General features: G+C 47.2%; 1 protein-coding gene across 3 annotated transcripts in view; it reads left to right on the top strand.

Moving 5' to 3' along the window:
- Positions 1–17,349, top strand: part of LRRC7 (leucine rich repeat containing 7) — a 344,062-nt gene that overhangs the window by 139,997 nt on the left and 186,716 nt on the right. For all 3 annotated transcript variants that reach the window (XM_054037099.1, XM_054037101.1, XM_054037100.1), the window contains exons 5-6: positions 2,161–2,239; positions 16,529–16,618. In XM_054037099.1, the coding sequence (XP_053893074.1) occupies positions 2,161–2,239; positions 16,529–16,618 (169 nt within the window). The remainder of the gene's footprint in view (positions 1–2,160; positions 2,240–16,528; positions 16,619–17,349) is intronic.

Genomic DNA, 17,349 nt, shown 5'->3' with positions numbered 1-17,349 from the left:
TCCTGGCTGTTCAATATAGAAGTGATAGCCTAGTCATTTCTTTGCTGGACACAACATAGCTCTTGAATAACAATTGCAATTACCATTGACTGAAGAATTCTTGTCTGAAATTCTAGGATAAAAGGATTTTTCTAAGCAATATATAAAATTTTGCCAGTTCTGATATTATAATCATAACTGTAACAGTCACAAAATATAGACAAAATACTTGTCTAACCTTACATTGTTGGTACTCAGCATTGGATCCAGTGGGAGTTTTGCAAATGATGGTACCTAAGTTGGCTACTGTCCTGTGGACCTGCCAGAAGAATTTGCCCAAATACTACAGTTGATTTAGAGGAATATAAGTTTAGCACCGGGTGGTTAGCCATATACAACTGAAAGATCACTAATAATGAAAAAAATACAAAAACCTATTATGTCTGAATGCTGACCTGAATTTATAGTGGTACTCTACATTAATAATGAAAACTTCTGGTGAAGATAGAATCATAGAAATGTAGGACTGGAAGGGACCTCAAGACATATAGTCCAATCCCTGTACTGAGGCAGGATACAGTATTATCATTCTAGACCATCTCTGACTAATGTTTGTTTAACCTGTTCTTAACCTCCACAACCTCCCTAGGTACTTTGTTCCAGTGCTTAACCACCTGTACAGATAGGAAGGTTTTTTCTAATGTCTAACCTAAATCTCCCTTGCTGCAATTTAAGCCCATTATTTCTTGTCCTGTCCTCAGTGGTTAAGGAAAACAGTTTATCACCCTCCCGTTTATAACAACCTTTTATGTACTTGAAGACTGTTATCAGGTCCCCCCTCAGTTTTCTCTTTTCCAGACTAAAGAAACCACATTTTTTCAATCTTTCCTCATAGGTCAAGATTTCTAGATCATTAATCAGTTTTGTTGCTTTCCTCTGGGCTTTCTCCAGTTTGTCCATATCTTTCCTGAAGTGTGGCATCCAGAACTGGACACAATACTCCAGTTGAGGCTTTATAAGTGCTGAGTAGAGTGGAACAATTACTTCTAATTAATTGATTTCAGCACTTTTGCTAATACATCCCAGAATGATGTTCGCTTTTTTTGCAATAGTATTACATTGTTAGCTCATATTTAGTTTGTGATCCACTGTAACCCCAGTACTCTTTCCTTGGCAGTCATTTCCCGGTTTGTAGTTGTGTAGTTGATGTATTGAATTTCATCCTATTTATTTCAGACCGTTTCTCCAGTTTGTAAAAATCATTTTGAGTTGTAGTCCTACAAAGTGCTTGCCCCTCCTCCCAACTTGATATTGTCCACAAACTTTATAAGTGTACTCTTTATGCCATTATCCAAATCATTTATGAAGATATTGAATAGAACTGAACCCAGGACAGATCCCTCTAGGACCCCACTTGATATGCCCTTCCAGCTTGATTGTGAACCGTTGATAACTACTCTCTGAGTATGGTTTTCCAGTCAGTTATGCACCCACCTTATAGTAGGTTCATCTAGACCAGTAGTTTCCAAACTTTTCTCATTTGTGGACCCCTAAAACATTTCAAATGGAGTACCTAGACCCGTTTGGAAATCTTAGGTATAGTCTATGGACCCTCAGAGGTCCATGGACCACAGGTTGAAAACCACTGATCTAGACTATATTTCTTGAGTTTGTCATGTGAGACGGTATCAAAAACCTTACTAAAGTTGAGATATATCACATCATCTGCTTCCCACTATCCACAAGGCTTGTTATACTGTCAAAGAAGGATATTAGGTTGGTTTGACATCATCTGTTCTTGACAAATTTGTATTGACTGTTACTACCTTATTTTCTTCTAGGTGCTTGCAAACTGTTTGATTATTTGCTCCATTATATTTTGGTACCAACGTTAAGCTGACTGGCCTATAATTCCATGGGTTGTCCTTATTTCCCTTTTTATAAATAGGTACTATATTTGCCCTTTTCCAGTCCTCTGGTATCTCTCCCGTTCTCAAAGATAATCACTAATGTGCCCAGAGATCTCTTGAGCCAGTTCCTTAAGTATTCTAGGATGTATCTTATCAGGCTCTGTTGATTTAGACATCTAACTTGACTAAATTACATATTTAGAAGCAAAGCAAGTTTAGCAGTTTTTCATAGAACATCCTTATAATACCTTTCAAACTTTTTTCTTTCTAGGGATTCAAGATTTTCCAGAAACTATAAAGTGCTGTAAGTGTTTAACAATTATTGAAGCCAGTGTCAATCCAATTTCTAAGTGAGTATCAATAATTAGAGTTATGTTTATATTTATCACTGCAGATATTTTATAGATGTGGAAGTGAAAAGTAAAGGTGCACTGCAAAGCTCATGTACAAAGTTAATTCAATTATTTTTTAATTAAGATCCCAAATTAAGGACAAATTTCATCCTAGTTGATGCATCTGTGCACAGCTCTCTACAACACTCAAAACCTGCAGTCCCTCTGCAGACAGAGAAAGAAACATTGGCAGAGTAGTCATGTACTAGACTTTTGCCCCACGAGAGTCTAACCTAATCCTCTAACGGCTTTTTGTACAATGAGGATGTGAATCTACTTAGTGTGCTATGTTTTCAAGTAGTAATATGCCATGCCACACTCCAGGACTTTCACTGCGCTTTAGTGGATGTTACTGCATGGAAAACTGGTGCATTGTAGTTTTACGTCTTCGCTTGCTGCTCAGTAACTTGCTCTGCAGGTTATTGGAAAGGGGTCACTCTGGATCTTCATTTATGTGGATCCATTGGGTTGAATCTTTTGCAGACATTATTGTTCCAGTAAATTGAAACAAAAGCCACAGAGAGGCTGTGCTGTAGCATCATTACTTGCATGTCAATGGGTGTGAATTCTATCCAGTCATCCACTTAATGCACAAAGTCTGATCACTCTGGATTTTTGATGGGAGGGGTGAATTTTACTCTGATAAAAAAAATGCACTGTGTGTAGATTACACAAATACAAATACTTACTTTCCAATTTTGCATAACATATTTGAAAACCTTTCCTTCTTCTTCGTGGATTCCAAATGTGGGTGTGCATGTGCACCAGTGTCCGTTGACCTGCACGTGCGTCAACTGCATCACATGTCTGAGGCTTTAAGAGGCCGTGTGGGTCGATGCCGGTCCAGTTCTTTCTTACTGATGCGTGGCCAGAATCGGAACCCCTGTTCCTCAGTGCTCCTAGCTTGCTACAAGTACTGCCTTTTTCACCTTTTTTCCTTGTACATAGTTTTTTCTTCTCTAGTTGTAGTTAGTTTGTCCATTCAGATAGTTGCTAGTTGTTGCCGTTTTGGACTTTCCCTCCCTTTGTGGGACTCTTCTGCAGCCTGGGGACTATCATAGAAGATTAGGATCGGAAGAGATCTCAGGAGGTCATCTAGTCCAACCCCCTGCTCAAAGCAGGACCAACCCCAACTAAATCATCCCACCCAGGGCTTTGTCAAGCTGGGCCTTAAAAACCTCTAAGAATGGAGATTCCACCACCTCCCTAGGTAACCCATTCCAGTGCTTCACCACCCTCCTAGTGAAATAGTTTTTCCTAACATCCAACTGGACCTCCCCGACTGCAACTTGAGACTATTGTTCCTTGTTCTTTGAGGCAAGGTGGGTTTAAGTCCTGTGGTTCATGCCCTCGCTCCTTCTCTGTGAGTGACAAGCACCAATGTTGCCTTTACTGCTTGGGCAAAGTCCATATCACCGCTCACTGCTCTATCTGCTGATCAATTCCGCCCCATACTCAGGAAGCTCAGGAGCTGCGCCTCCATAAGTTCCTCATGGAAGAAGCAATGTGGCCATGTGCCCCTTTGGATCCAGAACTGGTGGATCTGTCAGCGCACCCACCGGCAGCAGGCACTTCCCTCAGTCCTTCCCATCCAGCGCCAGCGGTACCACCACCTCTGCCCAAATCCCATTGTGTGCATAAGAAGCACACCCACTGGAACAAGGGCGGCTCCCCGACAGGGACTGCTGCTAAATACAGCGTTACCTCCCCACGCTGCACCAGGTTGGGTTTCGTGTTCGGAGCATAAATCAAAGCATCGTGCTCCGTTGGCACCATCCTAAGCCATGGTTTCCATCTCAACACCATCACCTCTGGCACTGTCCACACTGCAAGGACCATCCGGCCTGCCCATCTGGTCTCGCGCGCACACCGGGACGTTTGTCCCCCCGACACCGATGGCTGAACTGCTGCAGCCGCTCGCTGGCTCTCCTCCGCATTCCGGACCACTGGTTAATCTCAGTCCTCTGTCTCTGGCTATGAAACACCTCTCCTGCTCATGGACTGCCCTGCGTCATCCCACCCTGCACTGATGGGTCTGTCTCAGCCAGATCCATCTTCAGAGTCAGACTGGTCTTCTGAACAGGACCCAGCCTTCTTCCTGGCTCGCTCCTACAGCTTGGACCCCTGCAGCCAGCCCTCTCTGCCCTCCTATGACCCAGCAGCCAATCCATGGCTCGCCTACCCACAGGGACCACTGATGCCCGGTGACCTGTATGCTCGGCCCTACTGGTCTGTCTGGGACCTATACTGCCTCTGCGGACTCTCGTCATGGCTGCAGCACTACCCGTGTCCACCTCCCATTGATCCCTCTGTCTATGAGGATCCACACGACGCTTCTGCTCTTCCAGTGCCCTCTGTGCCACCAGCACCATTGGCTCCCTCAGTCCCCACTGGTGCTTCTTCTCACCAGATGACATGCCCATTCCTCCTCCTCTCTCACCTCCGGATTACCACATCCAGTATGAGGACCTTCTCCGCCACATGGCAGCTGTCCTCAACCTCCCTGTGGAAGACGTACAGGAACCCCACGATCAGCTCCTGGAAATTCTTTAGCCCCCTGGAACTTCCCTTACTGCCTTGCCCGTACACGATGCCATCCTTGAACTAGCACAAGCGGTTTGGCACACTCTGGACTCCTGTGCCCTGACCCCAAAACAATCCAAGAGCAGATACTGTGTGCCAGCCAACCATGTAGACCACCACCAAATTCCTTGGTGATCCAGGCGACCATGGAATGTGCCCACCAGCAACATCTTCGCTCCACCTCCTCGGACCAGGTGGCAAAGAAGCTTGGCCTTATTGGGTATAAGGTCTACTGCTCTGTGGGCCTGCATTTCTGCAGTGCCAGTTACCAGGCCATCCTGGCAAAATATGACTTTCTTTCCTATACCAATCTTGTAGATTTTCAAGCCTTCCTACCACCCGATAAGCAGCAGCACTTCTTTGAGCGTTTGCTCATGTTGATTCCATTCTAGGTGTGCACATGCCCACTTGCGCAGTTGTCTGAGATTTTTGCCTTAGCTGTATCCATAGGGTCAGCTGTGGCACCCTCTGGAGTGCCATGCTCGTGCAGCAGTATATCAGGCACTGCTGGCCCTACGGCCTTTCAGTTCCTTCTTACCGCCCATGGTGATTAGTTGGAACGCCTTTCCCTGCTTGGCAAGGGCTAGCAATTTTTATCTCAACCAACTTTATGCTTTGAAGCCTTTGTAAATAGTTTGTTTATAGTATTAGTTAAGTAGTTGTTAAGTGTAATTGTTAGTTAGCAGTTAGGGTTGCAGCAGGGACTTCGCCCTAGGAGGGGCATGCCTCGGTCTCCTGGGTTTAAGCCCTGCTCAGACTGCAATAGGCCTATGCCTGTTAGTGACCCCCTACCCATAGCAACTGTTTTAAGTGCTTCGGGGAGTCACACGTCAAAGATCGGTGCTAGATCTATAAAAACTTTCGGCCCCGAATCTAGAGGGAATTGGATATCTGTTTGAGGGCTCTCCTGATGGAGTCTGCACTTTGTCCAGCTTGCAAGCCGGCCTGCCAGGTTGCACTAAGCACCTCGGCCTCTGTGCGCAGCACACTGCTGGCAGCTGGTTGCTACCGGCATCACCAGTGCGGAGGAAAAAGTCAAAGAAACGCTTCCTGGCGCCAAGCAAAAAGGCCCAAGGGTAGTCGAGCAAGGGACCTGGGCCAAACTGCTAGGCCACTCCAGAGCCACATGTCCGTGCCCCCCCAGTTGGGGCTCCCAGCCCCCTCAAAGGTCTGCCACTAACTCCTGGGAGCGGTATGGGACCCACACCCTTGGCACCGTTGTCTTCCAAGGTGCAGAGAGCGCAGAGGTCTCCGCCTCCACCGCTAACGACTCGGGTGCCACAGGACTCAGCTCAGGCTCCCCAAGAGGGCAAGCCAGACACTAAGATCCCTAAAGGGGCAGGGGAGCACCACAAGTCACTGGAGAAGAGGCAACAATCCTCCCCATCATGTTGTGGATCCCAGGACAGGTCCAACACTCGACCTCGGTCACCCAGACCAGTGTCAAGATCCCCTTGGCACTACTCACCTGCACGAGAACGTCATTCCCCATATTATTCCCGGCACTGGTCATCCTCCTGTTGATTGTCCTCTCAACGTTGGTCCTGATCGCCAGCACAGTGGGAGCGTTCCCCATCTCGGCTCCGGTCCCCCCAGCACTGGTACCGATCTCCCTGGTACCGACAACCATCACCCATCTCTGGTCGTAGGTCACCAGTAGCCATGACTAGCAAGCAGACGCAGGCGTCGATGGCCCCTCCCTGGTCACTGGAAGGGCCATTTCAGCCCATTGCCCAGGTCCCATTGGCGAGATTGGGCACTAGAGCCTGGGCCATTGTCTGCAGCACTGCAGTGGTAGCACGGTCATGCCAGCACAGTGGCCTTATTGGAGCACATGGGGAGTACTGGTGATGACGATGCCCCCTTCGCAGCGCTCTTTGGTTGCCGCTTCGGAGCATCGTTCGGCGGCAATGATGGCACCGGGCTTGGTGCTGGGGACCTGTTCAGAGGTCGGGCGAAGGAGTCTGTGTCCACTCCTAAGTCTCCGTCTCTGGAGGTGGTAGAACACCAGGGATGCCCTCCAGCAGTCCAATCTTCCTCATCATCAATGGACAAAGTGGTTGTTGGGCCTTCGAGGGCTAGCGCGCTGGACGACTTCAAGGAACATGAGGCTCTACTTTGGCACGTGGCTGAGGATTTTGGCCTGGAGGTGCAGGAGATGATGGAGCAGGAGGATACATTCTTTAATGTCCTCTCCGCCTCTGTGCCTACCCGGGTTGCCCTACCCGTACATGAAAGAGTTCTTAAAATTGCCAAGGGCCTATGGCAAACCCCTTCTTCCATCCCTCCCATCTCCAAAAGGGCTGAAAAGAAGTACTTTGAATACCTCTATACCCACCCAGCCCAAGGCTCGCTGGTTGTGTCTGTGGCCAATGAAAAAGACAAACAGGGTCACACCTCCTCAATTCCCAAGAACAAAGAGGCCAAAAGACTCGATCTCTTTGGGAGAAAAATTTATTCAATGTCCAGCTTACAGTTTTGGGTGGCGAATCATCAGACCCCGTTGGACAGATATATTTTTAATCTCTGGGATGCTCTGTGCAAGTTCCAGGAATCTCTCCCGCAGGGTCTGGCCCATGAGTTTGGCACCCCCACCGCCAAAGCCCTGGCAGCCTTGTCAGTGCTCTGCAAGAAGAAGGGATACTAGTTTCAGTCATTGCCGCCCTTCTTCCTCTTACTCGCCTGCGCAACCAGGTCTCGCCAAGCACTTAGGGGCCAGAAGTGCTTGTCTTGAGGGTGCGCTCGAGAGCGACGCCCCAGTCAGTTACCCAGATCCTCTGTGTTCTTTCCTCGACTGTCTCTGCTCCTACCATTTGGCTTGGTTGCGGGTAACCTTGGACCATTGGGTCCTGGATATAATATCTTGGGGCTATACCCTGCAATTTACAGCTGCCCCTCCCTCTCACCCACCCCCATCCCTCCTCAGGGACTGTTCTCATGAGCAACTCCTCTTTCAGGAGGTCGAAAAGCTCCTGCGCCTGAGGGCTGTGAAGGAGCCCTTAGGACATGGAAGGCCGAGGATTCTACTCCCATTTCTTCCTAATCCTGAAGATAAAAGGGGGACTAAGACCCATCCTGGACCTGTGTCACCTCAACAAGTCTCTCAAGAAGTTGAAGTTCCGCATGGTTTCCCTGGCCTCCATCATCCCCTCCCTGGATCCAGGAGACTGGTACGCTGCTCTCGACTTAAAGGACATTTATTTTCATGTCTCCATATTCCCAGGGCACAGGTATATCCTCCGTTTTATAGTGGCCAGACACCATTCCCATTTCCAGTTCATGGCACTGCCTTTTGGCCTGTCTTCAGTACCCAGGGTGTTCACAAAATGCGTGGCACCAGCAGTGGTTTATCTGAGACAGGGTCCAAATTTTCCCGTATCTCGACGACTGGCTCATCAAGGGCAGATCTCCAAAGAAAGTGCAAAGGAGCCTGATCTGGTGTGTTCCACCTGCTGCAATCTGAGTCTGTTGATAAACATGCAAAAGTCCATGTTAACGCCAGTCCAGTGCATAGAGTTTATCAGAGCGATTCTCGACTCCACGCAGGCCAGGGACTTTCTTCTGAATGCGTGATTTCAGGCCATGTCGGACCTGATCTCCCATGTAAAGAACCACCGGCTCACCACGGCCTACACCTGCGTGTGACTGCTGGGCCACATGGCTGCTTGCACGTACCTGGTCAGCCATGCTCGACTTCATCTACGGCCTCTGTAAGCATGGATGGCCTCGGTCTATATCCCCAGCAGGCACGCCCTGGACCGAGTGGTCATGGTGCCGAACCACATCCTTTCATCCCTGGACTGGTGACTGAATCCTGAGTCAGTGCTGCAGGGAGTTAACTTTGTGACCCCGTCACTGATCCTGGTCTCAGATGTGTCAGATCTGGGCTTGGGGAGCCCACTTGGGCAAGCTCAGCATACAGGGTCATTGGTTTTGACATGATCTAGCCCTTCATATCAACATCAGAGAGCTCAGAGCGGTTTGCCTGGCCTGCCAGGCTTTGTTGCCCCCACCTGAAAGGCAAGGTGGTTCAGGTCCTGACGGACAATATCGCCACGATGTATTACATCAACAGGCAGGGCGGTGCCAGGTCTTCGGCCCTTGTCGGGAGGCGCTTAGCCTTCGGGACTTGTACGAGTGGCATGCCATTCATCTGGTAGCTGCCCACCTACCTGGAAGCAAGAACGTCTTGGCAAATCGCCTCAGCAGGACCTTCTTGTCTCGTCACGAATGGTCGCTCCATCTGGAGGTGGTCAGCCTAATCTTTAACAGGTGGGGGACTCCCCAGGTGGACCCCTTCGTGTCCAGGTGGAACAGAAAATGCCATGCATTCTGTTCTCGGAGGGAAGGGACAAGGGCTCCCTGTCAGACGCTTTCTTGATCCTGTGGTCAGGAGTGCTGCTGTACGCCTTCCATTAATCCATAGGGTCCTGGTAAAGGTGAAGACGTTTGCTTTGTCCTACATACTGATAGCCCTAGCATGGCATCGCCAGCACTGATTCATCATACTGCTAAATCTTTCGGCAGCAGCCCCGCTGCAGCTGCCTCTTCAGCTGGGTTTGCTGTCCCAGAGCCATGGCAATTTGCTGCATCCATGGTGGCGCTGCACTTGACAGCTTGGCTACTGCATGGCTAAGTTTGGACAAACAGGCGAGTTCTGCTGGTGTCCAACGGTTTTGCTGGGCAGCAGGAAACCCTCCACCAGGGCAACCTACTTGGTGAAATGGAAACAATTCATGTGTTGGGCCTCAGATTGACACATTTGGGCTGAAGTGGCCCCGTTGCAGGATATCTTGGACTATTTGCTGCACGTTAAGCCTGTCCATCCCTCTCTTTGGTCAAAGTCCACCTGGCAGCCATTTCAGCGTTCCACCCTCCATTTCAAAGCAGGTCGGTCTTCGCCCATCATATGGTGGAGCAGTTCTTGAAAGGTCTGGAGTGCCTCTACTCACACGTCCGGGACCCGTTCCCCCCTTGGGACCGAATCTTGTGCTGTCAAGGCTCATGCATCCTCCCTTCGAATCCTTGGCTTCCTGCTCCCTCCTGCTTCTCTCCTGGAAGGTTTCTTTATTGGTCACTATAACTGCGGCCTGCAAGGTGTCCGAGATCAGGGCGCTCACCTGGGAACCGTCTTATAGTCTTCTATAAGGATACGGTCCAGTTGCGCTTGCACCCGGCATTTCTTCACAAGATCATTTCCCAATTTCATACTGGTCAGGACATATACTTACTAGTCTTCTGTCTCAAGCCTCATGTGTCAGATGAAGAATGAGGCTGCATACCTTGAACGTCAAGCAGGCGCTGGCCTTCTACATAGACAGAATAAAGTCATTCCGTAAGTCAATACAGTTGTTTGTTGCTTATGAGCTGGCAAAGGTGCCTCTGCCAGTGCTCCTGACAGCTCACTCTACTAGGGTGTTGGCATAATCGGCAGCCTTCCTGGCGCAGGTGTCGATCCAATAAATCTGTCGGCCTGCTACCTGGTCATCCATCCACACGTTTTCATCTCATTACGTGCTTACCCAGCAAGCTTGAGATGACCTTGGCTTTGGCAGAGCAATATTGCAAGCAGCAAGACTGTGAACTCTGAGCCCACCTCTGTGGATACTGCTTTTGAGTCACCCTAGAATGGAATTGACATGAGCAAGCACTTGAAGAAGAAAAAACAGTTACCCACCTTTTTATAACTGTTGTTCTTCAAGATGTGTTGCTCATGTCCATTCCATTATATGCCCTCCTGCCCCTCTGTCGGAGTTGTCGGTAAGAAGGATCTGAGAGGGCGTAGGGCTGGCGGCGCCTGATGTACCGCCGCTTGAGTGCGGCACTCCAGAGGGCACCATAGCCAACTCTATGGATACTACTAAGTCAAAAATCTCCAATGACTGCGCACATGGGCACACGCACAGCTAGAATGGAATGGACATGAGCAGCACATCTCAAAGAACACCAGTTATGAAAAAGTGGGTAACCGTTTTTTTTCAACACCTCTTAGACGAGCGCAAATTAGTGGCCAAGGTAGTCCTTCAAGCCGCGGTCGATGCTGCTGACACTGCCTCCCACTCCGTGGCTTCTGGACTGGGTGTTCCACTGTGACTTCTGGCTGAAGTCCAGTGGTTTCCTGAAGGAGGTCCAAACCACACTTGAGGACCTCCCTTTCAATAACCAAAAACTCTTCAGTAACAAAACTGATGAATCCTTAAGAGAACGGAGGGACTCTTGGGTCACCCTCTGGTTGCTGGGCCTCTATACCTCCGCCCCTACCTACAGGTGGTGCAGGTCGTCTTTCTGACCCCATCCCTGCGCTTCCTACCAGTCTCCTCACACTGCTTTGCTGCCCTTACTGCTCTTATTGCACAACTACACCACCGATCATGCACGCGCGTTTGCCAGTGCTTCTCCCTCTTAGGCCATATGACTGCCTGTACTGCAATCACTCCGTTTGCTCGCTTGCATATGCGTTGCCTCCAACTGTAGCTATGCTCAACCTATGACCTGCAAAGGGACGCGCTCACCAAGCTCACTCATCCCCCACCCCTCTGTCCTGCCCTCCCTGTCCTAGTGGTGCAACCCGTCCACGGTCCTCACAGGCATTCCGTTCTCACTTCCTATGCCTCTCTCTACTGTCACCACTGATGCCTCGCTAGCAGGCTGGGGAGCCCACTTGGACAGTTGCATGGCCGAGGGCCTCTGGGCACCCCGAGAGGCAAGGATGCACATCAGCATCCTGGAACTAAGTGCCATTCGTTTTGCCTCCTGGGCCTTTCTGCCACTCCTCTGTTCCTGCCATGTCCAGGTGTTGTCCAGCAACATGGCGGCGGTCGTCTATGTCAACAAGCAGGGCGGGGCCTGGTCCCCCTCCCTCTGTGTGGAGGGCGTTCACCTTTGGAATTGGTGCCTCCGGCACAGCATCACCCTCCATGCTGTACACCTTCCTGGCATGAGCAACTTTCTAGTGGACGAGCTCAGTCACTTCTTCCATGCCAATCATGAGTGGGAAATCCATGATCTGCTCCATCTTTCACCAGTGGGGCATGCCTCGATGGGACCTCTTTGCCACAGCAACCAACCACAAACTTTCCGCTCTTCTACCGCCCTCAGTTCCAGCTCGCAGGGAGATGCCTTTCTCATTCCCTGGACCAATGTGCTCTGTTATGCCTTTCCCCCCCATTCTCCTGCTTCCCCAGGTCCTGCGCAAGATCTGGTGGGATCAGGCAATGGTCACCATCACCTCCAGACAGCACATCAGTGAACTGGTAGCCACGATGGTGGGACTGCCCTTCACCATCTTCCACCGTGACAAGGTCTCCCTACCCCTTCATCCCAAATTCCTTCCAAAAATGGTCTCCCCATTCCACCTCAACCAGTGTGTACACTTACCCACCTTCTAATCTAAGCCGCATGCCTCCTTTAAGGAGTGCATGCTGCACTCCCTCAATGTCTGCTGAGCACTAGCCTTCTATCTCCAGCACACCAGTGACTTCTGCGCCTCCCCTAGTCTCTTCCTCGCCATCGCTGACTGCTTTCGAGGCTGCGCTCTTTCTCATCGCAACGTCTCTCCCACCGGCTCTCCAGCTGCATTGCGGACTGTTATGCTCCCTCTGGCTCCCCCCCTCTGCCCCCTGCAAGGAGTCATAGCCCACTCCATGTGGGCTCATGCTGCCACGTCAGCTTTCCTTGCAGACGTCCCATGGCAGGACAGGTGCCAGGCAGCCACTTGGTCCTCCGTCCAAACCTTTACCACTCATTATGCCTCACCCTGCCGCGGTGGCGGATGCGGCTGTTTGCTTTACCATCCTTCTGACTGTGACTTCTGGAGAGCCCTTGCACCCGCCTCCACACTGAGTACTGCTCGGTACTCTCCCGTGTTTGGAATCCACATAGGGACCATCACATGAAGAAGAAGAAGAGATTACTTACAGTAACTGGAGGTTCTTTGAGATATGTGGTCCCTGTCTGGATTCCAATCCCGCTCTCCATCCCCTCTGCTCTGGGCTTTGCTACTGCCTGGTAAGAGGGAACTGGAGTGGCGTTGACCCTCATGACCTCTTAAAGCCTCGGATGTCGACGCATGTGCGGGTCAGCGGACACTACTATGAACAGTTCCGGCACATGGCACGCATGTACACCCACGTTTGGAATCCAGATAGGGACCACACATCTCAAAGAACCTCCAGTTACAGTAAGTAACCTTCTGTTATTATTCTTCCAAGGTCCCAAACCTGCAAAGATTTACAGGTAAGTATGTTCATAGGTCTTTGGGAGGGTCAAGACCCAAGTTTTGAGTTTAAGATTTTCTACTTTTCCCCTGTAAAAATTGATAACATAAACAAACATACCAAACAACGCAGAATGCAATATCGTACTAGTTTTGATGCTTGGTGTCACTAACTGCTGGAAGCATGTGTAAAGAGAAAAGTCATTTTCGAACACACACACACACACACTCAAAATGGACATTTAAACATTTTAAAACACCAGCTTTGGTAATGAGTTACTAATTAGTATGCAATAGATGCAACAGATAAGCAGAGAGCTCTTTAATAACATGTGACATTCAAATTAATGGGTTTTATGCACAAGCACAACTGCAGAATCAGGGTCTAAGATTATTGTATAGGTCCTGTGCAAGCTAGAAAAAAAGAGATGGCTGAAATGTTGGTAAGAGCATTTGTTTCAGGTGCTCATTAAATGTAATTTCTTGTTTTATGGTATATTTGTGTGGTTTCCTGTAGTAGATTTTATTGTCCAAAGTTTTGTTCTAAAATTACATTGCCATTTTAAATATACATATATGTTCTTTTAATGATTGTGGATTTTAAAGTCTGTAAATGTAGCTTTCAGGTTATTAACCTTTGACAGAAAATGCAATGGCGCTTACTGAGTTACTGATCTATATATTCTGATTTGCCCTATAGCGTATTATGAAGACACTCAAAATGAAACACTGATGTAAAGAAAAGATGAAATCTTGTGTTAATTGAGTTATTTGGCCCAGGACTCAAAATTCATTCCTGTATTAATCTGAAACCTAAAACTGGTTATAAATTAAATGATCACATTTTGAAAAATAAGTGCCTAATCTTGCAAACCCTGACTTACGTAAGGACTGTCACGTGAATAAGGGTTCGTCCAATCGGGCCCCTAGTTCTTACAGAATATATGGTGTGGTAGATTGTTTTAAAATGAATGCTAGTGTTCATTTAATAATTGCCAGATTATAGTGTGATAATAAAAAATTGTAAGAGATAATGTAATATTTGAGCTCTTTGATGTGACCGTGTTTGGCTTGGCATCTGTAGCATCTTTTTCGTTATTTTGAGGTATAAGACCTTCTATTTAATGGTCTCGGTTTTTGTAATCCTGTTAAAGTCAGTGGCTAAGTGCTTAATTTTCCCACTTCAATATTATCTAAATAATGTACTGTTGTGTGGAATTTCCTTGGGTTGCCTAGCCAATATACCTAGATAACTCCATTCTGCCCAAACAGTGACTGGGTTTGCATGCCACCAGGTTGAAAATGTTATGCATTCTGCAACGTGTTGTAGCTTTAAAGCTGCCATATAGGAGTGGATGCCCATTCCCCCAACAGGGGTAGTCCCGGGCAAGCATAGTTTATTTTGTGCCAGTCTCTCTTGCCTTCATCTGATGCCAGGGGGATGCTTGTGGGTGGGGAGCCAATTGGAAAGTCTCTAGGGATATGTCTACACTGCAGTTTTTAGACCTTCAGCCTGAGCCCCAGGAGCTTAAACCTATGTCAATTGACCTGGGCTCTGAGACTTGCTGCTCCAGGAATTTTATTGCAGTGTAGACTTACCCTAGGAGACTGTTCTACCCAGCAGCCCAGTGGCTGCTCTAAGTTGTGCAGAGGGCCAGGGTTGGGAGATTTGGCTCTGAGACACCTTCGTTTCCCTCCTCTAAGCATGACTCAGCTCAGTAATGAGCCCAAAGTTCTCAGCAGCAACAGGATCACACCACTTCTTGAAAGTGAGAACAGGCGTTCGCATGGCCCTTTTGTGGCCGGTGTTGCAACATATTTACGTGTCAGATAGGCTAAACATTCATATTGCCCCTTCATGCTTTGGCCACCATTCCAGAGGACATGCTTCCATGCTGATGATGCGTGTTAAAAAAAATGCGACAATTAAATTTGTGACTGTACTCTGTGGGAGGAGAAATGTGTGTCTCCTGCTCTGTTTTACCCGCATTCTGCATATATTTCATGTTATAGCACTCTCGGATGATGACCCAGCACACGTTCGTTTTAAGAACACTTTCACAGCAGATTTGACAAAACGCAAAGAAGGTACCGAAGTGAGATTTCTTAAAATAGCTACAGCACTCACGCAAGGTTTAAGAATCTGAAGTGCCTTCCAACATCTGAGAGGGACGTGACGTGGAGCATGCTTTTAGAAGTCTTAAAAGAGCAACACCCTGATACAGAAACTACAGGACCCAAACCACCAAAAAGGAAAATGAACCTTCTGCTGGTGGCATCTGACTCATGATGATGAAAATGAACATGCATCCGTCCGCACTGCTTTGGATCGTTATCAAGCAGAACCCGTCATCAGCATGGAAGCATGGCTGGAATGGTGGTTGAAGCATGAAGGGACATATGAATCTTTACGTGCTTACCCAGCAAGCTTGAGATGACCTTGGCTTTGGCAGAGCAATATTGCAAGTGGCAAGACTGTGAACTCTGAGCCCACCTCTGTGGATACTGCAAAAATATCTTGCAATGCCATCTACAACAGTGCCATGTGAACACCTGTTCTCATTTTCAGGTGACATTGTAAACAAGAAGCAGGCAGCATTATTTCCTGCAAATTGTACCCAATCTTGTTTGTCTGAGTGATTGGCTGACGAAGGAGGAGGACTGAGTGAACTTGTAGGCTCTAAAACTTTACATTGTTTTATTTTTCAAGGCAGGTTTTTTGTACATAATTCTACATTTTTAAGTTCAACTTTCATGACAAAGAGATTGCACTACAGTACTTGTATGAGGTGAATTGAAAAATACATTTTTTTTTTGGTTTTTTTACAGTGCAAATATTTGTAATAAAAAATAAATATAAAGTGAGCACTGTACACTTTGTATTCTGTGTTGTAATTGAAATTAATATATTTGAAAATGTAGTAAACATTCAAAAATATTTAAAATAAATTGTATTCTATTGTTTTTAACAGTGCGATTAATCATGCAATTAATTTTTTTAATCGCTTGACAGCCCTAATGTATATTCAATTACATTACTACCTTTATCATCAAAAGACATGCTATATCATAGAGAAATAGAGCCTCATTCAAGAAGTTATGAAAAGTGAAGCACTCAGCATATGCTTGACATTTCAGTAAAAAAAAAAAAATCCTCTGATAAAAAAGCTTAAAATAGGACAAGAGAGAAGGATGAAGCCACTTTAATGTGTTAGGCACATAAATTTAATCCTGTGACAGTAACAGGGAAAAGTTGTGTGCTATTTGTTTTAATAACAAGCAAAAATGCCATCTGTAACAAGTTACTCAATAAATTCTTCTTTTACATAAGCTGTGTAGCTAAGGGGTGTGAAGGTGGAGAACTTATCATGCTTCTCCTTAGAGATTTATATTTGCATTGTTTCTATAGCAACTCAGATTCAAGGACTAAATCTTTAACTCCTTTTTAGGCTGCCAGATGGTTTCACACAGCTTCTAAACTTGACCCAGCTCTACCTAAATGATGCCTTTCTGGAGTTTCTTCCAGCTAACTTTGGAAGGTAAGTTAATTGTTAAACCACATCACCACTTCAGAAGCAATTGATTTAGTTTTAAAAGATCATTTAGAAGCAGTGTGCATGAAAAACAAAAAATATATGATTGTTAGTCCCTGCAATCCAGTTTTGATGAATGATAGGAGGTAGGAGTGGAACTGGTTTCAGCTGGGTGGTTGGGGAAGAGATCTTGAGTAGTGGGGAGCTGTTAAGTGAGTTAGGAAGAGATGGATGTGGGAAGAGGAGTAGTGCCAAGCTAGAGGACAGTAGAATTAAAGCAGTTAGAGTGATGACCTCCAGAACTAGCTACTGTGTGCCAGCTTGTTTTACTGCAATACTTTGATCCAGCTTCTCAGTGGCCAGTGTTTGTGCTTCTCTTTGCTTGTTCTTGACCAAAAGTGACTGCTACTTTTTGGTCAAAAGGACAGAAGGAACAAAGTAAGATCTGTTCTGGTAGTGTCTATTTCTGGTTGCTTCCTCTGGTGAGGAATCCAAGGGCTGCTGGTCAGGAAGAAAGAGAAAAATTAAATGTGTGTGGCAGAGTGAGCCAAAGTAGAGATGTGAAAGTGAGAGCCAGAGAAGAAAGAGGAAAAAGGGAATGTAGACTGATTGATAGAGAGAGAGAAGAAATGAACAGAGTAGTAAGAAGACAAAGCTGAGAAAATAGAAAAACAGAAAACCCAGGAGCAGGGGGGAAAAAAACCTAGAAATAAGAGAAGTTGGAGCAGGTGATACTT

Source organism: Malaclemys terrapin, chromosome 8 (genome assembly GCF_027887155.1).
Source record: "Malaclemys terrapin pileata isolate rMalTer1 chromosome 8, rMalTer1.hap1, whole genome shotgun sequence".
Taxonomy (NCBI): Eukaryota; Metazoa; Chordata; order Testudines; family Emydidae; genus Malaclemys; species Malaclemys terrapin.
The sequence above is the reverse complement of the archived record's forward strand: the minus strand, read 5'-3'. Positions and strand labels throughout refer to the sequence as shown.